Genomic DNA, 22,707 nt, shown 5'->3' on the forward strand with positions numbered 1-22,707 from the left:
ATTCAGTCCAGCAGGAATAACTAAATTCTTGGGAACATTTTTACTGTACTTAGTGTCCTTCTTAACCAAAACCAAGAGGAGGACCTCTTTGTTTGTTGTGGGCAGGGCCCGATCTATTTGGGAGCTGAGAGGGCAGCAGTGGGCACCCACAACCCACTGTTGGGTGTTCCACGAGCTTGCACAGAGCACACTCGCTCACAAAGGTGTGATCTGCCTGGAAAAGGTCAGGAGAGATTTGAAGGAAAGGTTTTAAGCAAAATGCTCAACGGAAGGCCTGAGTATTCCACTAAGAAAATCGCTCCACTGGGGAGAAGTGGGTCCGTGCCCTTGAGGTTGGTGAGGGTGGGAATCAGCTTTTGAATTTTCATTTGTTGGCCTGGGTTTGGGTTTGGGTCTTCAAGGGGTCCCCCAAAAGCTGAGCACTGCCATGGCCGGGTTGGGGCATTTCTAAGGATGAGAGGCTATGGTTACAATTCCTGATCCCCCTCATGCTCAGCTATAAAAGCAGGGTTCCCTCCTGGAAGGGGACCTCCAAGGACCTTCTGGTTCATCCCTGGTACCCCGATTCTGCTCCCCACCCTGGGAACCTCCTTGAGGGGGCGCTTTTGCCAAAACTGTCAGCAGTGATGTTGGGTGAGGCAAATTGGAGGCTGCTTTTCTGCTGGGGGCCCAGTCTGTTGGAGCAGGGTTCTTCTTCTAGGAGGATGGGGAGACAGGGAGTTGGAGGCAGGGAGCCCACCGGCTCAGCCATGTGCCTGTGCTTCTGTTTTTAGAGGCAGCCGGTACCAGCATGAAGGTTTTAAAATGTGAGTCCCGGGCCAGACTGGCACGTGCCCTTCCCGCTCAGAGCCCGGAGCTGCCCAGGTATGGGGTCTCACAGACAGTGTGTGGTTTTTAAGTCTGTCCCTTTTTCTACCCCCTTGTTTTAGAAGGTGCTGGATGAATGCCAGAACCAGCGGTCCTGCCATCTCCTGGTCAATAGCCGTGTGTTTGGACCTGACCTTTGTCCAGGAAGCAGTAAATACCTCCTGGTCTCCTTTAAATGCCAACCTAGTAAGTAACTTCCGAGGGGGACAATGTGTGGGGGTGTGGGCTCCCTGTTTCATTCACACCCTGGACGAAAATGCTCCACCAGTTGGCATTTGTCCAACTTTGAAACTCTTAACAGGAATGCTGGGCCTCATCCCATGTGGCTTTTCAATTTGTGTGTTTATGTGTGTGTGTGTGTGTGTGTGTGTGTGTGTGTGTATGCACATGTGTGTGCACTTACCTGTGTGCATTCTTGCAAATCCATGAATTAAAAAAAAAAAAATCCAGGAGTTCCTGCTGTGGAGCAATGGGGTTGGTGGTGTCTTGGGAACGCTGGGATGCAGGTTCAATCCCCAGCCCGGCACAGTGGGTTAAGGATCCAGCATTGCCACAGCTGCAGCTTAGGTCACAACTACGGCTTGGATCTGATCCCTGGCCCGGGAACTCCATTTGTTGCAGGGCAGCCAAAAAAGGGGGAAAAAAAGTCCTTCCTAATATGTAAAACTCAGATGTATGGATGCCGAAGGTACCAGGGTGGCAGGAGGCTGCAATTGGGTTTCCGCAGTAAGAGGTGCTGGCTCTCCTTTGGAGAGGAAGGCTTGTCACGGGGCTCCCTCCCAGCTGAGGGGCGGCTTGCTCTTCTGAGGGGGTCGGGGGCACAGCTGCCACCTGAGCTCAGGTTTCCAGATCTTTAAGAACCTGCTTCTTTCCACTTTCATCTTGAGCGGGGCGGTCCGGAAGCAGCACCCTTTCCTAAGGAGAAAGAAAGAGGAAGCGGACTTGGCTGGAGCATCCGCTTCTATTCTGCCCTTTTCTCTACTGACTTTTGTCATTTCTAATGCACCCTGTTTTGCGGTCAACCCAGAATTGCCCTTCAGTTAGTAGGTTGCACCTCCAAGCGTAAGTGGTCTGCCTAAGAGAGGCCATAGGTAATTACAGATTCCTGGTAATACTTGAAAAACTTGTTGAAAAGACAGCAATGGTATAGGAATGACATTTAGACAAACATAAGGGATAATAAATGTTTAAAAAATTTTTATTGGAGTATAGTTAGTTGGCTTACAACGTTGTGTCAGTTTCAGGTGTCCATAGAGTGAATCAGTCATACATATACATATAGCCATTCTTTTTCAGATTCTTTTCCCATATAGCTTATTAAAGAATATTGAGTAGATTAAGAGATAATAATTTTTAAAATTTTGCACTGCCACCCTAATGCAACTGTTCTCATTGGAGTTTTTTTGCATTTTGTTTGTATTCTGTTTTCAGGGGTTTGTCTGTTTGTCTGTTTTTTGCTTTGTTTTCTAGGGCCGCCCCCACAGCATATGGAGGTTCCCGGGCTAGGAGTCGAATCGGAGCTATAACTGCTGGCCTGCCCCACAGCCACAGCAACTTGGATCCAAGCTGCATCTGTGACCTACACCAGAGCTCACAGCAACGCCGGATCCTTAACCCACTGAACGAGGCCAGGGATCAAACCTGCATTCTTATGGATACTAGTCAGATTCATTTCTGACTTAGAACGAGGCCACGAACCTGCACCTTATGGATACTAGTCAGATTCATTCTGCTGGGCCACGGGAATCCTGTTTTGGTTGTTTTTTTTTTTTTTTTTTTTGCATTTGGTTTCTGCCTCTGGGGCCCGCATCTCCCAAGACGCTGGTGACCTGGGTCCCCTGGTGGGTGACAGGTTGGCGACGCACATGGAATGGTCTCAGGAACACATCTGCGGAGGCACCCTGTATCCTTTCGACAAACATTCAGGCTTCTGTCTCAAACCCTTTCTTGCTGGGGCCCAGATACTTCAGAACCGCCCTGTGGCTCAGCCCAGACAATGCATTCAAACACACACTCCAACTCACACATACACTCGCATGCGCACTCTCACACACAGCGCACACACGTAGACTCTCACGCATGCGTGCTATCACATCCACACGCACTATTATACAGGTACACATGGTCTGCATGTAGTCACACATGTACACAATCACAAACCCCCGCAAGGAAGCCCAAACGTTGCAGAACAAGCTCACACCCCCACCCCCGTCCCTGCCCCCACCCCCACTTCCCAGGAATTCTCACCAACTCCAGCCCCACTCAAGAGACTCAGGAAAATCACTTCTCAGGAAGATCCCCGTGTCCTTAGTGATATCCCACCACGGCTAAATCTCTGAAATGACCATGCCCTGGCTGTGTCTTTGGCCATGCCCTTGGCCTCGCCCTTGACCGCCTTAGCTTTGCCTTCTTTTTCTCTTCTGTCCATGTACTGCCACAGTCTCTCCTTTTCTGTATGTTAGAAATTTTTCATAATAAAAAGCTGGGCAGGACTAGCCTCGTGAAGAAGTGAAAAGGCCCTTGCGAAATTGGCAAGACGTGCCAAACCAGTGCCAGGACTGCTTCGTTTCTGTGTGGGGCAGTTAGGGCCATTTGCTAATTTCATTTCAGCAAACACTTATTAAGCACTTGCTGTGCACAGGCGTGGACCGGGTTTTGGCTGTGCAAACTCACATCTTGGGGAGGATTCCTGGATGGTGGCTCTGCCTTGGACATTTTCCAATGTCCCTTCATCCAGCGAGTGTTTCCTAACACCTTTTTTTTTGTTTCTCTTTTTGTCTGTTGTCTTTTTAGGGCTGCACCCGAGGCATATGGAGGTTCCCAGGCTAGGGGTCCAACCGGAGCTGCAGCTGTTGGCCTACACCACAGCCACAGCAACGTGGGATCCAAGCTTCGTCTGCGACCTACACCACAGTTCACGGCAACGCCGGATCCTTAACCCACTGAATGAGGTTAGGGATGGAACCCACAACCTCATGGTTCCTAGTCGGGTTTGATAACCACTGAGCCACGACAGGAATTCCATCCTAACATCTTCACCCGGCAGGTTGCTTCTCATCCTTTAGATTCTAGACTAAATATCACCTTTCTCCAGAAAGACTGTTATCTGTCCCAGAAAACATTGGAAGAAGGCCCCTGGGCCCGTGGTGCTAAGCTCAGAGGAGGGCTTGACCTTGGCCCGGGTTCAGGGAGGGCTTTCCTGGCAGATTGTGATGAACTGCAGGGGTGAGGTCAGGGCACAGAAAGATCACTCCTTAGAGAAGCTGCAGCTGGAGGGTGCACGGGGCTGGAGGGAGCAAAAAGGAGCACCAGGCAGAGAGCTGGAGCAGGATCCAGGGCCCTGACAGCCAGGGAAGGGGGCGGAGCCTGCCTGTAGGGTAGCATTTAAGCAGGAAGGGTCCTGGGTAGCATCACAAAGCCCCTTCTGGCTGCCCCGGGCATAACAGATGAAGAGGGGCATCACAAAGCCCCTTCTGGCTGCCCCGGGCATAACAGATGAAGAGGATGCCCCTTGTATCTGCATCTGTTTGAGCTGCTATAACAAAATACCGCAAATTAGGTGGCTTCTCATCAACGGAAATTTATTTCTCTCAATTCTGGAGGCTGAGAAGGCTGGGATCAAGGTGCCCACGGATGTGGTCTCTGCTGAGGGCCCGCTTCCCTATAGACGGCTGTCTTTTTACTCTGACTACACTTGGCAGACGGGCAAAAGGAATCTCTCCAGGGTTTCTTTTCTAAATGTATGAATCCCATTCAAGAGGGCTGTACGCTTGTGACCTAAGCACCTCCCAAAGGTCCCACCTCCCTAAAACCATCACGCGAGCATTAGGATTTCAGCATATGCATTTTACAGTGACACAGACATTCAGACCAGAGCCCCTCTTGTGACCGGGACATGGGTGGCCCGAGGCACTGCAATTTGGGAGGCAGCTCCTATTGCTGCTCTGAAATAGAGGTGGAAGTGAGGTTGTCCCCACGCCATCCTGCCTCTTTTTCTGCCATCCTCTCGCCTCAGGCACTCCTCCATCACCCCAGTTCCAGCCCCTGCGTGACACTCTGATAGTCCAAAGGCCCCCCTGCAGCACCAGGAATGCGTGGACCCAGCGGTTACAGTGAGAGCCAGGCACACCCATCTCTTCCCACCCCTGCCTGTGTGCCATGAAATCTGCCAGGGAAGAAGTATTTACACCAGGGAAATTGGCAAAGGCTACAGGACTTGCTTTTATGTTTGTTTTTTGGAAAGTGTTTTACCAGAAAATTCTCACTAGAACCTTCTTTTCCCTGACCTTGTGCCATGCTTCATCTCCTCCCTAAATCTCATCCCTTTGGAGATTTTTAGTTTCAGCAAGGCTTTGAATTTAAACAGCTCTGTGTTCATAGTCCTGTCTGTTGTGTAGCTGCTGTGTGACCTTGGGAACCGTCTGAGGCCCCATAACTCAATTACGAAATGAAGATAATACGCTTTCTGCATAGGTCTGTTGTAAAGACTCTAAAAATACCATGCTCTAGGTAAAATGCTTAGCACAGGCTCAGCAACTGGTAGTTCTTATTCCAATAGGCAAATTAAAGTAGTTCTTGTTGAAGATCTGAATGACTGGGAGTTCCTGTTGTGGCTCAGCAGTAACAAACCCTCGTATCCATGAGGTCGCAGGTTCGATCCCTGGCCTCACTCAATGGGTAAAGGATCCGGCTTTGTCCTGAGCCACAGTGTAGGTCACAGACATGCCTCGGATCTGATGTTGTTGTGACTGTGGCACAGGCCAGCAGCTGTCGCTCCAACTCAACCCCTACCTTGAGAACTTCCATATGCCATGGGTGTGACCCTATAAAGAAAAAAAAAAAAAAAAAAGACGTGAATGATAGAAGGCAGTGATAATTCCAACGGATGGGTTGAAAGGGCTGTGGTCTGCCCTGGGTGCGGGCAATAGCGGCATACACAGTCAGCTGAGTGAACAGTAAAACACAATACAAACCCAATTAAAAACACAATAAAAGTAACTAAATGTGTCTGCACGTTATCATTGCCAGGCACTGGCAGTCGTAAGTAATGTCGGGAATAACATATTTTCATCAGGGCAGATGACTCCTTCCGCCCGTCTTCAAAAGACCACTGCTGATGTGCAGAAACATCTGTGCATTTTTTTTTCTTCCTTTTAGGGCCACACCCTCGGCATATGGAGGTTCCCAGGCAAGGGACTGAATCAGAGCTGCAGCTGCTTAGCCTACAGCACAGCCACAGCAACTTGGGATCCAAGCCGCATCTGCGACCTATGCCACAGCTGGCAGCAAGGCCGGATCCTTAACCCCCTGAGCGAGGCCAGGGATCGAACCTGCACCCTCACGGAGACTAGTTGGATTCTTAATCCGCTGAGCCACCCCAGGAACTCCTGTCTGTGTGTTATTAAAGAGGATTGAATCACACACATAGTCCTTTAATTAGGACAGAGAATTTGTTGCTCTTGTCCTTCAAGCAGAGTCATGGTTCCAAATCCACAGGGATATTGGCGCCTCCTTTCTGGAAGGCTGTCCATCCCTTTTCTAATCGAGACAGTTGAGCACTCTGACTCAGCTCTAAAACAAATTCTAGCTTCTCTAAGAAAAGCAGCAATGAGGTTAAGAGTCCCCTTGTTCTTAGAACCTAGAAATGTCACTTTTTTTTTAATTTGATAATGATTTTTATTTTTTCCATTATAGCTGGTTTACAGTGTTCTGTCAATTTTCTGCTGCACAGCAAGGTGACCCAGGTACACAAACATGTATGCATTCTTTTTTCTCACATTATCATGCTCCATCATAAGTGACTAGATGTAGTTCCCAGGGCTATACAGCAGGATCTCATTGCTTATCCATTCCAGATGCAATAGCTTGCATCTGTTAACCACAAATTCCCAATCCATTCCGTCCCCTCCCCCTCTCCCTTGGCAACCACAAGTCTGATCTCCATGTCCGTGATTTTCCTTAGAAATGTCCTTCTTGGAGTTCCCGTTGTGGCACTGCGGAAATGAATCCAACTGGGAACCATGAGGTTGCGGGTTCGATCCCTGGCCTCGCTCAGTGGGTTAAGGATCCAGCATTGCTGTGAGCTGTGGTGTAGGTCACGGACGTGGCTTGGATCTGGTGTTGCTATAGCTCTGGTGTAGGCTGGTGGCTACAGCTCCGATTAGACCCCTAGCCTGGGAACCTCCATATGCCACGAGTGAGGCCCTGAAAAGACAAAAGATAAGAAAAGAAAGAAAGAGAGAGAGAGAGAGAGAGAGAGAGAGAAAGAAAGAAAGAAAGAAAGAAAGAAAGAAAGAAAGAAAGAAAGAAAGAAATGTCACTCGTAAGTGACAGTGAATTAGTACCTTCCCAAGGAACCGATCAACTCAACATCATACCGCAGTAACCCCCAAGCAAAGACCATGACACAGGTGCCTCCATTCCAGGAGATGCTTTGCCTGTGATCTGGGGACAGGAATCACTGGAGGCCTTACGGGGGAGTGTTGTGTTACTCTGGCTGCGTTTGGCTGGACCACGGCTACCTGTAAAGAATGGTTCTTGATCAGGCAGATGGGAGCTACTGAGTGCATTTCATGACATGCCTTTAAAAAACAAAACAGGAGTTCCCATCGTGGCGCAGTGGTTAACGAATCCGACTAGGAGCCATGAGGTTGCGGGTTCGCTCCCTGGCCTTGCTGAGTGGGTTAACGATCTGGCGTTGCCGTGAGCCGTGGTGTAGGTTGCAGATGCGGCTCGGGATCTGGCGTAGGCCGGAAGCTATAGCTCCTATTCAACCCCTAGCCTGGGAACCTCCATATGCTGTGGGAGCGGCCCAAGAAATAGCAAAAAGACAAAAAAAACAAAAACAAAACAAAGCAAAACTCTTCTTATTTTTAAAAATTCTGATAAGAAGGAAAGAGAGAAGGAAAGAAACCATTCCTGTTCAGAAGTTTCCGGTTGCCTGAGATAAGGCTTGGTTTTTCTGTCCTGCCTTCTCCCCCTCCTTTTTGGTAAGCTCTGCCAATGGAGGGCATTCTTAGCATTTTTGGTATTCTTCTTGTTGGAAGGGCGCTGGAGCTCTTTTGGTGTGTCTACCCAGGCCCTCTGTTCTCCATCAAAGGCCGTCGTTCATGCTGGACCTTTGAAGTCAGGCAGTATTTCGGTGTTGGTGGGATTTAGTGTTTAGTCATCAAAAGCACTGAAAAAAAAACACCCCATACCCGTGCGGATATGACTCACCGAAATCAAACCCGCCTATGTCAAGGTCAGACTCAGTGTTCTTTTTATTTAGCAAAAGAAAACAAAGCTTTTCTTGGCTCTAAGTTTAAACTGTTAAAGATTCCAGTTAGCGGGTCAAGGGCATCCTAAACATTTGCTGAGTCATCTTTCACCTTGCCCTCCTCTGAGGCTTCCTCAGGTGTGTTCACAGGCTAGAGAGGAGGGGGAGTCGGTGAGCATCTCTCAGTGGGTTTCTGCCCTGCGTCTTTTGTTAATGAATCTTCCCACCGTCAGGTTTGAAAGAAACGTTGCCAAAGTTTTCCGGCCCCAGAGCTGATGATCATCTTGAGATCTGAAAACTCTTTCCTGCAGTTCAAAAGTTTGGCCTCAGAGTTCCCGTCGTGGCGTAGCGGTTAACGAATCTGGCTAGGAACCATGAGGTTGCGGGTTCGGTCCCTGCCCTTGGTCAGTGGGTTAACGATCCGGCGTTGCCGTGAGCTGTGGTGTAGGTTTGGCCTCCCTGCTGCTCCTCTGTTTTTAGGGAGAAGGCATGAGGATTTATAAGTTACCAAAAGATGGAGTTTACATTTGGAAATTATTTTCTTACTGTTTTTTGTTTTTTGTTTTTGTTTTTGTTTTTTGTTTTTTGGTTTTTTTTTTTTTTTTTGGTCTTTTTAGGGCTGCGCTCACAGCATATGGAGGTTCCCAGGCTAGGGGGCTAATCGGAGCTGTAGCCGCTGGCCTACACCACAGCCACAGCATCATGGGATCCGAGATGCGTCTGTGACCTACACCATGGCTCACGGCAACGCGGGATCCTTGACCTCATGGTTCCCAGTCAGATTTGTTTCCACTGCGCTGCTATGGGAACTCCTCATATATTTTAAGTATGAGATTTAAGCATCAGCAAGTCCAAGATCTGAAGGTCCCACCAGCCACCTTTGCCTTGGTGTTTACCACTCATAATTTCTTCTTCAGGGAATTTCAAACTGTTTTTGTTTGTTTGTTTGTTTGTTTAGGGCTGCACCCTCAGCGTCTGGAAATTCCTAGGCTAGGAGTTGAATCAGAGCTGTAGCTGCCGGCCTACACCTTCCAGCTTCCAGCAACGCTGGATCCTTAACCCACTGAGCGAGGCCAGGGATCGAATCCTCATGGATACTAGTCAGATTCATTATTACTGAGCCACAGCAGGAACTCCTCAAACTGGTTGAATTGCAACCCAGAGTAAAAAAAACATTTTACGTTTTGGCCCAACATAACATACACACAACTGAAAAAAAAAAATCTTTTCAGTTATAAAAAGTGTGCATCCTTATTTTGTGTGAGGTAGTTTGATGTTTTCCAAGCTATTCTTTATTTTTTAAAAAATCCTGGTCACAACTCATGAAATAAATTTTATGACCTATTAATGGGCCTCGAATGACAATTAGACTACTTTCGAGTAAGGGATCAGCCTGCACCTCCAATCCAGGAAAGAAAAGTGGAACTAAAATATGAGTGGAGGGAGTTCCCATTGTGGCTCAGAGGGTTATGAACCCCACTAGTATCCAAGAGGCTGCGGGTTTGATCCCTGGCCTCGCTCAGTGGGTTAAAGATTCGGTGTTGCTGTGAGCTGTGGTGTAGGTTGCAGACATGACTCAGATTCTGAGTTGCAGTGGCCGTGGTGTAGGCCGACAGCTGCAGCTCTGATTTGATCCCTAGCCTCTGAACTTCCTAAAAAGACCAAAAAAAAAAAAAAAAAATCCGACTGCAGCAGCTCAGGTGCCTGTGGAAGCGAAGGTTCAATCCCTGGCCTGGTGGGTTAAAGGATCTGGCATTGCTGCAGCTGTGGCTCGGATTCAGTCCCTAGCCTGGGAACTTCCATATGCCATGGGTGCTGCCATAAAAATGAAATTAAACAAAAGCAGACCCCCCAAACCCAGTAAACTATATTTTCCTCAGGGTGCATTTATAATGTCAATTCTTTATGATGTTTCAAAGGGAAATGTCACTGTGGTACATGGATTAAACAAATAAACTTTCCCTAAATACTTAGGGAATATGCTATGAGCTGGCTGGAATCTTCCTGTCCCAGGACACATGACAGCCCAGGTGCTGGTTCTTCCTGGATCGCCTGACTTAGGGCCAGCTTTTCACACTTCTCCAAAGAGGAGTCCTTCACAGACATGGTGCCTTGTTTTATTTTGTTTTGTCCCCCCTCCCCAGAAAGGAAATAAATTACTTTCCTATCATTTCTCTCTGTGTAAATAAATACACAAATGGGTGGCTGGAACATTATGAAGTTGGGTGATGAGGTTTAGCTGGACTCTCTCTGAGGTTCATCTTCTCTCGGTAATTCCTGGTCTTTACCTGTGTGCGTCCCAAGATGACACTTGAGAAAAGGCTCCTTTCAATTATGGAATATGTGACCTCAAGTGGGGAGAGAGAGGAACTTCCTCGGTGGCCAGGTCCGTCCCACGACCTAGCCCAGCGAGCCCAGCCATCTTCATCTGAGCATCTCTCCTCCTCCGTTTGGTCCTTAGTGTAATTGCAGGGTCTTTGCACTTGTCCACAGATTGTTTCCACCCGCCTCCTGCAGAAGGATGCTAGGGTCAGAGAGCCCGTGGCAGGCAGGACCATCCTGTCTCCTTCTCTGGGAGGTGGGGGGCAAGCCCCATGGGGATGGGACGGGTCCAGGATGGGGGCGTGCCCGCTGATTCCTCCTGAGGGAAGCTGATGGTGCCGCTGATTTTTGTTTCTGCTTCAGATGAATTGAAAAACAAAACTGTGTGTGAAGACCACGAGCTGAAACTGCACTGCCACGAATCCAAGTATCTCAACATCTACTCTGCGACCTACGGCCGGAGGACCCAGGAGAGGGATGTCTGCTCCTCAGAAGCTGGGCGGCTCCCCCCCTTCGGTACGTGTTTTTATGTGACTGTTATCAGGATGCTGTTGGAGAGATTAGGTCTCTGGCTCCCCCAGGAAAGAGGTCACGCGATGGCTGGGACCTGGATCAGAAGGAAAGTCAAGGGCAGGGGACAACCACCCATATCAGGGTCCTGCCTCCTTCTGCCCCGTATTCCCAAATCCTGTAGGAGTTCCCTGGTGGCTCAGTGGTTTAAGGATTCAGCGTCGTCTCTGCTGTGGCTCAGGTTACTGCTCTGGTGTGGGTTCTATCCCTGGCTCCAGGAACTTCTGCTTGCCACAGATGTGCCAAAAAAAAATCCATCTGTTGTTGTTAATCTATGCTGAGTAGTTATTGAGTGCCTGCTGTTTGCAGGGCCCATTCTAGGAATGTTGCTCAGTGACCAACACAGAGTCCACGTGGAGCTGGCCTTCCAGCAGTGGATGAGGAGGCAATGAGAAAGCAGATAATAACTGAGCTAATATCGCATTGCAGGTGCAGATATGCATCCAGAGAAAAGCGCATGGGGAAGGGAGGGAAGGAAGGCACAGTCGTATGGAGCGATGGGTGTGCTGAGCAGAGACTCGGGGGAGGAGAGGCTGCAGATACCTGGGGAAGGTGGCTGAATGGAAAGAAGGTCCCTAAAGCTGTGGCAAGGGTTAAGAAGAGCTCAGGGAGTTGTTCTTAGAAGTCTGCAACTTGGAGCCAAGAGATGATGGCCAGGATATGCCCGAAAACGCCACCCTTCAGAGTCACCCTGTATTATTATTATTATTATTATTTTGTCTTTTTGCCTTTTCTAGGGCCACTCCCACGGCATATGGAGGTTCCCAGGCTAGGGGTCTAATCAGAGCTGTAGCTGCCACCCTACGCCGGAGCCACAGCAATGCCAGATCCGAGTCATGTCTGCAACCTACACCCAGCTCACGGCAATGCCAGATCCTTAATCCACTGAGGGAGGCCAGGGATCGAACCCGCAACCTCATGGTTCCTAGTCGGATTCATTAACCACTGAGCCATGATGGGAACTCCACCCTGTATTATTATTAGTCAGGGTTCTTCAGAGAAACAGAACCAAGAAGATAGATAGATAGATAGATAGATAGATAGATAGATAGATAGATAGATAGATAGATAGATATACACACACACTTTTTCCATGTATAGAAAGAGAGACGGATTTTAAAGAATTGGCTCACACAATTATGGGGGCTGGCAAGTTTGAAATCCATGGGACAGGCTGGCAGTCTGAAAACTCTGGTAAGCGTTGATGTTCAGTCTTGAGTCTGAATGCCATAGGACACCAGGCTGGAAACCTTGGCAGAAGTTCTCCGTTGCAGCCTAGAGAAAAAGCCCTTTTGCAGAGAACCTCAGTCTTTGCTTTAAGGCCTTCCATGGATTGGTTGAGGTCCGTTCTCGTTATGGAGGATGCTCTGCTTTGCTCAACACCTACTGATGGAGGACTTCCCGTTGTGGCGCAGCAGAAATGAATCTGACTAGTAACCATGAGGTTGCAGGTTCGATCCCTGGCCTTGCTCCATGGGCTAAGGATCTGGTGTTGCCGTGAGCTGTGGTGGAGGTCACAGACATGGCTCGGATCCTGCATTGCTGTGGCTGAAGTGTAGGCCAGCAGCTGCAGCTCCAATTTGACCCCTAGCCTAGGAACCTCCATATGCTGTGGGTGCAGCCATAAAAAGCAAAAAAAAAAAAAAAAAAAAAAAAAGTCTTGTGATTGAATGTGGGTCATATCTTTTTTTTTAAGTTGAATTACAGTTGATTTACAGTGTTTTAGGTGTATGGCAAAGTGATTCAGTTATACATATACATATATTTTTTCAGACTCTTTTCCATTATGGGTTATCACAAGATACTGAATATAATTCCCTGTGCAAATTCCGGGTCCTTGTTGCTTATCTCTCATATATATAGTAGTGTGTATCTGTTAATCCCACATTCCAAATTTTTCCCTCCCCTTCTTCCTCTTTGGTGACCGTAAATTTGTTTTCTATGTCTCATGTTAGTGATATCTTAAAAATACCTTCACAACATCTAGACTGGTGTCTCACTAAACCGCTGGGCACTGTAGCCTAGCCACAATGACATATGAAATTAACCATCACATACCCTAATCTGCGGTGGTGAAACCGTCTGACCTCCACTTGCCATATTACCAGAGAGAGCAGACTCATTTGTGAAACAGCCCAAGAAGTTATGCTTTATTCATCCAGTCTGTAGTGAGCTCCTTAATGGGCTAAATTGCTACAATTGCTCTGTGAATCCCATGTGAAATTAAACATTGCCTTTAACAAGAAGTTCATGTGTTAAGTAATCTCTTGGATCTAGGGAGCCAAAAAAAGGAACATAAAGTGACCCAGCTACATAGGCCAGCTCTCAGACAAGACTAGAGAGAGAGGAGTTCCCCTTGTGGCTCAGCGGTAATGAACCTGACTAGTGTCCATGAGGATGTGGGTTTTTGATCCCTGCCTCTGCTCAATAGATTAAGGATCCAGCACTGCTGCAAGCTATGGTGCAGGTTGCAGACATGGCTCAGATCCCATGTTGCTATGGCTGTGGTATAGACTGGCATACCATTTTGACCCCTAGCCTGGGAACTTCGCTATGCTGAGGGTGCAGCCCTAAAAAGACAAAAAAAAAAAAAAAAAAAAAAAAAAAAAAAGGCTAGAGAGAGAACCACTTCCCAAGGAACCGGTGTCATGCATCACCAAGGCTCCTCGCCCCAGCATTCATGGAAGGAAAGTTCTTCCATCAGCATGCTGGAGGGATGTCTGAAGGGCAGCTCAGGCAGACCGCAGAAGCAGGCATCCAGCCACTCTTAATTAGCTCCCGTCTTAATAAGCTTGGCTGCCACGTGGGGAGAGAGGCACTTGCGAGGGTGGTTCCTGCTGCCCATCCCTTTCCAGTGCTCCAGCCATTGACCTGTGAGGTTGGAAGCTCCATTTTCCCTCTCGTGTAACATCTGCATGCTCAGAATGTCTCCACTCCCTCCTCCCTTGTTCCTGCAGCTGCGTTAGGTCAAGGGACCATTGCTGGGTCATCACCGGCGTCCCCCTGTCCTTAGACACACTTTCTCCCTGCAGTGGCTGGAGGCAGCCTTCTAAGAGGCAGATCCGATCACTCTTCTCCTGAGCATCCTGCGGGACTCCCTGTGTTATCTGGTTTGCTTAGCTGGACAAGGCATCGTTGATGTTCTGATCTCTTTCTACAGAGAGGGACCCCACTTCTTAATATAAGGGTGTGGCGCCCTATTTCTCGGGCTCCCTGAGTCTAGCTTAGCCACGTGTGTTTTGGGAGACAGCCGAAAATAACTTCTATTTCAGTGGATCTTTTGAGCAGATGTTGGTCAGCCAGGTAGGTAGATCTGATCTGTTTGTAGGCTGAAAGACAAACAGCCATTCAATGTGTAGGTCTCTGTCTGAGGTTACTGGGAAATTGGATGGGAGTTAGTCCCCACCGCTCATAGCATATGGAAGTTCCTGGGCTAAGGGTCGAATCAGAGCTGCAGCCACAGCAACACCAGATCCAACCTGCATGTGTGACCGATGTTACTTGCAGCAATGCCAGGTCCTTAACCCACTGATCAAGGCCAGGGATTGAACCCACATCCTCACGGACACTACGTCATGTTCTTAACCCACTGAGCCACAACAGGAACTCCGGGAGTTAGGTTTAAAGGGAAAGTCATTAGCCAAAGAAAACATTAGCAGATGCCATGGCTGAAAGACAGGTTTCCATAGAGAGTTCGAGAAATCCTCAGGTCACCAGGCTGTTCTGATGCCATAAATAAGCCTTGTTGACTCGGGAAAGGTCTGTGCATGGGAGACTGGGCCCTTTGCTTGGCAATCCTGATTTAAAAGCTTGAATCCCAGCCAAGTTGCAGGGCAAAAGCAGCCTGCCCGCCCCTCTGCCCACTGTCCCTTGAGGACCCATGAGGCTGAGGATCAGGTACTTCCCTGCCTTCACGAACTGCAGTCCACATGCTGGAAGCTCTCTGGCCCTGAGCTCTGCAGGGCACAGGGGCTCAAAGGGAAAACGAGAGGGTCCTCGAGCGAACCCCTTCATCTCAGCATCTTGAATGCCCATTCACCTCGTGTGCAGAGATATGAACCACAGGCTGCCTGTGCTGATGAATCCTCTTCGTCTAACCAAAGGCTAGGAAACAGTCCACTCCTTGGCCCAGGTCAACTGGACGTGAAGGCTTAAAACTGCACTTGGGGAGTTCCTGTCGTGGCGCTGCGGAAACGAATCCGACTAGGAACCATGAGGTTTCGAGTTCGATCCCTGGCCTCGCTCAGTGGGTTAAGGATCCAATGTTGCTGTGAGCTGTAGTGTAGGTTGCAGACACGCTGGGATCTGGCATTGCTGTGGCTGTGGTGTAGGCTGGCAGCTACAGCTCCAATTCGACCCTTAGCCTGGGAACCTCCATATGCTGTGGGTGCGGCCCTAGAAAAGAGACAAAAAGCAAAAAAAAAAAAAAAAAAAAAAAAGTCACTTGGCAGGTTCACCCCACAAACTCATCAGTTTTCCCTTTGGGGTAGACACACTTTAATTTTACCCCCTCTAAACAGCACCCTCTTTTGACCTCCTGTCTCCCATCCACTGCCTCTGCCAGTCCTGTAGGCTCTCCCCCCACCCAGCATCCTGACTCCAGCACATTCGCTCCCAGCCCACCCTGAGCTTCTCTCACCTGGACCATCCTGGCTGCCTGCTGACTGATCTCCCACCTCCCTTCTCCTCGATTCTGTTCCCTCCCTGGGTCCCCTCCTCACTTAGCCATCAGAGGGGTTTTTATTTAAATCAGATTAGATCACATCCCACCCCACCCTCAACTTAAAGCCCCCCCCCTCTGCCCCCTGGAGTTAGAATAAATCCTGCCACCCCCCTCCTTCCTTCAGTACCTCTGGAGCACTCTGCACATTTATACCCCAGGGCCTTTGCACAAGCTCCTCCTTGGGCCTGGAATGTTCTCACCCCACAACTTGGTGTGGCTGGCTCTGTCTCATCCTTTAAGAATCAACTCAGGGAGTTCCTATTATAGCTCAGTGGTTAACGAACCCGACTAGTATCCATGAGGATGTGGGTTCGATCCCTGACCTCACTCAGTGGGTTAAGGATCTGGTGTTTCTGTGAGTTGTGGTGTAGGATGCAGATGTGGCTCAGATCCCGCTTTGCTGTGGCTACGGTGTAGGCCAGCAGCTACAGCTCCGATTTGACCCCGAGCCTGGGAACCTCCATGTGCTTCAGGTGCAGCCCTGAAAAGACAAAAAAAGACAAAAAAAAAAAAAGAATCAACTCAGGAGTTCCCGCTGTGGCACAACGGGATCAGCGGCATCTTGGGAGTGCTGGGATGCAGGTTCGATCCCTGGCCTGGTGCAGAAGGTTAACGATGCAGCATTGCTTTGGCTTAGGTCTTGACTGTAGCTTGAATCTGATCCTTGGCCTGGGAACTTCACATGCTGCGGGTTGGAAAAAGAAAAGAAAAGAAAAAAAAAAAAAAAAAGAATCAACGCAGACATCATCTCAGAGAGGTTTTCCCAGGTGCTGTGCCAGCATGTCACCTTGTCCCTGCTGTTCCTCCCGAGCTGTCCTCCTATTTGATTGTCTCTGTAACATGGAAATAGCTGCTTATTGGCTATGGTCTCTCTCCCCAGGAGAAGGGAAACACTACAGAAGCAATGGTGGTCTCTTTCCTCCTGAACTTCCAGCAAGCAGAACAGGGCCTGGCTGGCATAGAGTAGGCACCCATGTGAATCTTGAGTCCCATGAATGAATCAGAACCACCCCCGCTTCCTAAGTGAGGCAGCCCCACTGGCTTCGGTCAGGTAGATGGTTGCGAGCCTGGTGTAGTCACAGCTTCCACCCTCTCGTGAGATGCTGGAAATCCGACATTTTTTCTTAATGTGAAATTTTCCAACTTTTAAAACACAACGTGAGCCAAGCAAAACATGCCTCCAGGCTGCATCCGGTCCCGGGGCCGCCTGTCTGTGATCTCTGCTCTCGCTTTCCAGTTATTACTGCAGCTCAGCCGCATCTCTTTGAAGAGGGAGGCGGGCTGTTTATTTTTAACCCTGGAACCTGGCACGCGTTTCGGAGGATGATTGCCTAAAGGCGCGTGATCGGGTCTCACCGTGGGCCTCTGAAGGGTCAAGTGTGTGCTTTTCCTCTGGCGTAGGAGCTGAAGTTGGGTGCCACACCCCATGCTCATGGTCTGGGTGCCCCCTCCCCAGCGGGCCCCGTACCAGGCTCCGTGTGCAGTCAGCAAGCAGAGCAGAGTGGGCTTTTGTATCAGATACACAAGGAGAGCATTTTTAGTCCTTTTTAAAGATGATTATGGGGAATATTGCTGTTTTGCACAAGCGCCATAATTTTATTGAGCAGAAATAAGAAGATTCAGCTACAAATTTTCTTTTTCTTTTTTTTTCTTTTTTTTTATTTTTTTATTTTGCCATTTCTTGGGCCGCTCCCACGGCATATGGAGGTTCCCAGGCCAGGGGTCTAATTGGAGCTGTAGCGGCCGGCCTACACCACAGCCACAGCAACTCAAGATCCGAACCACATCTGTGACCTACACCACAGCTCACGGCTAAGCCGGATCTTTAAACCGCTGAGCAAGGCCAGGGATCAAACCCGCAGCCTCATGGTTCCTAGTCGGATTTGTTAACCACTGAGCCACGACGGGAACACCACAAATTTTCTCATTAAATGAAAAGAATCTCTTCCAGGTCCTGGTGTATGAGCTGAGAACAATTTTTATATAATAGCAATTCTAAAACAGATACCTTTGAATTATGTTTTGTGTTTGTTTTGCTCTTTAGGGCCACATTGCAGCACATGGAAGTTCCCAGTCTAGGGGTCAAATCGGAGCTGCAGCTGCTGGCCTACGCCACAGCCACAGCAACACCCGATCCTTAATCCATTGAACGAGGCCAACGATTGAACCCACCTCCTTATGGATACTTGCCAGGTTCATAACCCGCTGAGCCACAATGGGAACTCCTGAATTCTGCTTGTTGTTGTTGTGTTTTTGTGGGGTTGTTTGTTTTTGATGTTGTTGTTGTTTTGGCTGAGCCATGCAGATGTTCCCAGGCCGGGGATCGAACCCTCGCCACAGCGGTGACAACACGAGATCCTTAACCACTAGGCCATTAGGGAACTCCTGAATTCTGTTTTTGAATTTAACTTTATGTCTTGGCTGGTTTTGCACATGGCCAGCAGAATCCTAACAAAGTCAATCCCTCCCTCCATGAAGGGATACAGTGTATAACTTACTTAACCATCTAGAGGCTAGATTATTTCATTGGTTCTGTTTTTTAAATATCATAAACAATGTATAATGAACTTGTGCTTGTAGCCTTTGCTTTCTTCTGGATTATTTCCTTGGGATAAATTCCCAAAAGTTTTATTCCAAAAAGAGGGGAGGGGCATGTTGACAATTTGTTTTGTTTTGTTTTGTTTTTTTGTCTTTTTAGGGCTGCACCCAAGGCATACGGAGGTTCCCAGGTTAGGGGTCTAATCAGAGATGTAGCTGCCGGCCTACACCACAGCCACAGCAATGTAGGATCCGAGCCATGTCTGCGACCTACACCACCGCTCACAGCAACGCCAGATCCTTAACCCACTGAGCAAGGCCAGGGATCGAACCCGCAACCTCATGGTTCCTAGTCAGATTTGTTAACCACTGTGCCATGATGGGAACTCCTACAATTCTTCATAGGTCTTTCCAAAATCTTTTCATACCAATTTATATGTGTAAGCAGCAACATAGAACTATGGGTTTCCCTACAAATTTGGCAGCATTGCGTGTGATTTTTCTTCGTGTTTCCAAGTAAAGAGGTATAAAATGGCATATATATGTATGTATATACATATGTGTGTGCGTGTGTGTGTGTGTATATATATAATTTTTTTTGTCTGCCCCGAGGCATATGGAGTTCCCAGGCCAGGAATCAGATCCCAGCTGCAGGTGCAACCTACGCTGCAGCTGCAGCAACACAGGATCCTTAACCCACTGTGCAAGCCTGGGGATCTAACCCTTGTCCCAGCGCTCTAGATACACCCCTGATCCCATTGCGCCGCACCGGGAACTCCTCCTTTCTCTCTATTTTTATTTGCTTGTCTTTGATTGTTAATGACCTTGAACTTCTCTCCATGCTTTTGTGATTTTGTATTTGTGCTCGCACACATTATGTCTCTGGCCTCTGTCCTTTTTAAGGGTGTTGTTGGCGTCTTTATTTTTTTCATAACTTTTATGAGCTTGAGACAGAGTAGAGATATTAACCCTTTACAAGCTGTTTCTGCTGTAAGTACACCACCCCACAGTATGTTTTGTTCTGAACTTGTCGTCCAGGTTTGTTACAAAGGGCTGGTTGCTTCTGCGTACTTCATACATAGGCAGAGTTCAAGAGGAAAGGGCGGAGTGCTGGTGGAGTGGGGGACACCCCTGGTGGGAGCCAGGCATGTGCATGTGACACCCTCCCCCCCAAGTCAGGGTGTGATGTCATCATGCTCCTCCCAGCATCCTCAGGGCCCCCCAGGCTTGGTTGCCAGTACCTCCCCTAGTGAGACCCAGGCTCTTACTGGACATTGCCAAGGTCATGAGGGTACTCATGCCATCCTCAGTAAGGCCTCGGGGTCTGGGCCTGGAGGAGGGTGGGCAGAGCCTCCACGTTCTGTGTGTGATGCTCTAAGCTGGTCACATCTGGAATGTGTCAGGGCAGGTGCAGCCATGGTGAGGCGCAGTTCACTTGCCACACCCTGGCTTTGAACAGTGCTTCCCAGCCTGCCCATGTCATCACGCACAGAAAATCATACTTGTAGGGCCCGATGTGGTAAAGGAGGAGCTGTCTAACCTCAAAATCAATAGCCTGAAGCTCCACCCTGAGGATGCACCTGCCGCAGGGTGCAAAGGTCACAGATGCTGGACTTTTCCTCAGCGCCCTTAGATTTTCACTGACCACCTCCTCAAAGGCCTTTCAGCGTGTGTCCCCTGCTCAGTCCCAAAGCTAGCTTCATAGTTTTAGGATTTTGTTACTTCAGCACCCCGCTTCCAAGTATCAGAATGTGTATCTGTTTTCTATTGCTATGTAGTGAAATACCCCCAACACTCAGTGGCTTAGAACAAAAGTGAACCTCTATTTCCTCGCACTTTCTGTGGGGCAGGGATTCCGGGGTAGCCTGGTTGAGAAGTGTTTGCTTAGGGTCTCAAGGGGTCTCGAGAAGTTGCCACCAGGATGCTGGCTTGGGCTGCAATAATCAAGGCTGGACTTGCAAGGCGGCTCATTCACATGGAGGTCAGATCGGTGCTGGTGGGTGGTGGGAAGCTTTGCTTCTCCCCATGTGGGTCTCTTGAATGTCCTTGTCACGTGGCAGCTGGCCTCTTCCAGAACCCAAGATGCAGCAGAGCAAATGGAAGCCACGTCTGTCAGCTCCGTTAAACTTCATAGGTCACACAGACTGGCTGATTCATTGAGGGCGGGGTCTGCACCCAGGAGTGAATCCCAGGAGGTGGAGACTATTGGGGGCCATCTCAAAGGCTGTTATGGGCTGCATCACGTCCCTAAAATTCCTTTGTCATGGAGTTCCTGTCATGGCTCAGCAGATAATGAACCCGACGAGTATCCATGAGGATGCGAGTTCCATCCCTGGTCTCGTTCAGTGGGCTAAGGATCCAGTGTTGCCTTGAACTGTGGTGTAGGTCAAAGATGTGGCTCAGATCCTGTGTTGCTGTGGCTGTGGTGTAGACCAGCAGCTGCAGCTCCGATTCGACTCCTAGCCCGAGAACCTCCATATGCAGTGGGTGTGGCCCTAAAAAGGCAAAAAATAAAATAAAATAATAGAAAATTCCTTTGTTGAACTCGTAACCCCTGGTCCCTTAGGCTGTGGCTGTTGAGGGAGATGGAGCCTTCAAAGATGGGACTAAATGAAACTGAGGTCCTGTGGGCGGGTCCTGGTCCCCCGTGGCTGCTGTCCTTGGGAGAAGAAGAGGAGATTGGGACACGGGCACACACGGGGAAGAGGCGTGAGGACCCGGGGAGAGGCTGGCCATTTGCAGGCTGAGGAGAGAGGCCTCAGAAACAGCCAGCTCTCCTGACATCTTGGACTTCTGGCCTCCATCACGGAGAGGAAACAAAATTCTGCCTTCAGGCTGCCCGGTTCGTGGTACTTGTCACTCCAGCCCTAGACACGAATCCGAAGGCTGACCATCATGGCTATCAAGTAAGAAAGAAGAGTGGCAAGGCGGATGACCATGCCATCAGTCAAAAAGTGACATCTTACGGTCACACAGGTTCAAACACAGATAGATCTGGTGTCTCTTCGGGAGGGTGGTAACCCAAAGACACTTTTGAAAGAACTTCTAGCAAGTCAGATCCCTCAGAACTTCTGCCTCATCTGGGGAGTTCCCATGGTGGCTCAGTGGTAATGAACCCAACTAGTGTCCATGAGGATCTGGGTTCGATTCCTGGCCTCGCAGTGGGTTAAGGATTCGGCATTGCCACAAACTATGGTGTAGGTTGCAGATGTGGCTTGGATATGGTTTTGCTGTGACTGTGGTGTAGGCTGGCAGCTGCAACTCTGATTCGATCCCTAGCCTGGGAACTTCCATATGCTGTGGGTGTGGCCCTGGGGGGGGGGGAATCAGTCAATCAATCAATCTTATGTCTCACCTAGTGGAAGAGAACCTATAAGGAAGGTATGAAGGTGATTGATCAAGGAGTTCCTGTTGTGGCTCAATGAGTTAAGAACCCAGCTAGTATCCACGAGAACGTGGGTTCAGTCCCTGGCCTCACTCAGCGGGTTAAAGATCTGACATTGGTCCAGATGTGGCTCGGATCTGATGTTACTCTGGCTGTGGCGTCGGCAGGCAGCTGCAGCTCCCATTTGACCCCTAGTGAGGGAACTTCCATGTGCTGTGGGTGTGGCCCTAAAAAAAAGGAAAAGAAAGCGACTGATCATTATTGGTTCTAAATGAACACCAGTGAAACAGCATCCTAACCCCAGAAGGGAGTGACCCTTCCCAGAGACCTGGGCATGAACTTCAGAAAGCAGACCCACGGAAAGGTCCCTTGGCTGGGTGTCTACAGTGGCCCGTCATTTCCTGCTGCAGCTACGTTTTCTGGGTGGGCTCCAGGGATTCTGTTTCCTTAATAAGAGAGTGAGAAAACTACACAATAGGCCTCAAAGGCTGGGCTCAGGGTGCCCCAAGGCCCAAGTGTGGGCAGGTCTGAACTTCTCAGCCAAGGATCAAGGTTCCAGGGCCTCCCACTGCCAAGACAGAGTCTCTTAAGAGCAAGCAGCCTCATTATCTAAATAAACACAGGTTGGAAGGAGCAGTTAACTTCAGTTTCAGTGTTCAATGGTAGCCAAGAAAATAAAAATTAAATGGCTGAATATCTTGTTATCACATGTGTTGGGGCAGAGGGTGCTTTGCCAGGAAGAGAAGGTGCAAACAAAATCAGCCTGGGAGGGAAATAACCACTTAAAAAAAAAAATTCCTGCCAGTGGTTCAGAGCTCTGTGTCAACAAGGAAATGGTCAGACCTGAATCGGACCTGAATTAGCTTGGGCCTCTTCCTGAAAACATGCTGTGGGTTCTTTCACTCTCACCAAGATAAATTCTTTCGCTCCCAGGGCCGCTATGAGGGCCAAAGCATGCCTCCATAAATCACGCGGGTCACAGGACCTCCTGGGTCCAAGAGGATTGTGGTCTTATCAATGGGAATCTTCTTTTTTTTCCTTCCT

General features: G+C 49.0%; 1 protein-coding gene across 3 annotated transcripts in view; it reads left to right on the forward strand.

Moving 5' to 3' along the window:
- EVA1C (eva-1 homolog C) overlaps positions 1-22,707 on the forward strand; it is a 105,031-nt gene that overhangs the window by 42,769 nt on the left and 39,555 nt on the right. Inside the window, exons 3-4 of one of the 3 annotated variants that reach the window (XM_021070917.1) lie at positions 930-1,053; positions 10,811-10,963. In XM_021070917.1, coding sequence (XP_020926576.1) covers positions 930-1,053; positions 10,811-10,963 — 277 coding nt within the window. The remainder of the gene's footprint in view (positions 1-929; positions 1,054-10,810; positions 10,964-22,707) is intronic. The other 2 variants (XM_021070918.1, XM_021070919.1) reach the window with 2 other exon arrangements.

This window comes from Sus scrofa, chromosome 13 (assembly GCF_000003025.6).
Source record: "Sus scrofa isolate TJ Tabasco breed Duroc chromosome 13, Sscrofa11.1, whole genome shotgun sequence".
NCBI classification, from domain to species: Eukaryota; Metazoa; Chordata; class Mammalia; order Artiodactyla; family Suidae; genus Sus; species Sus scrofa.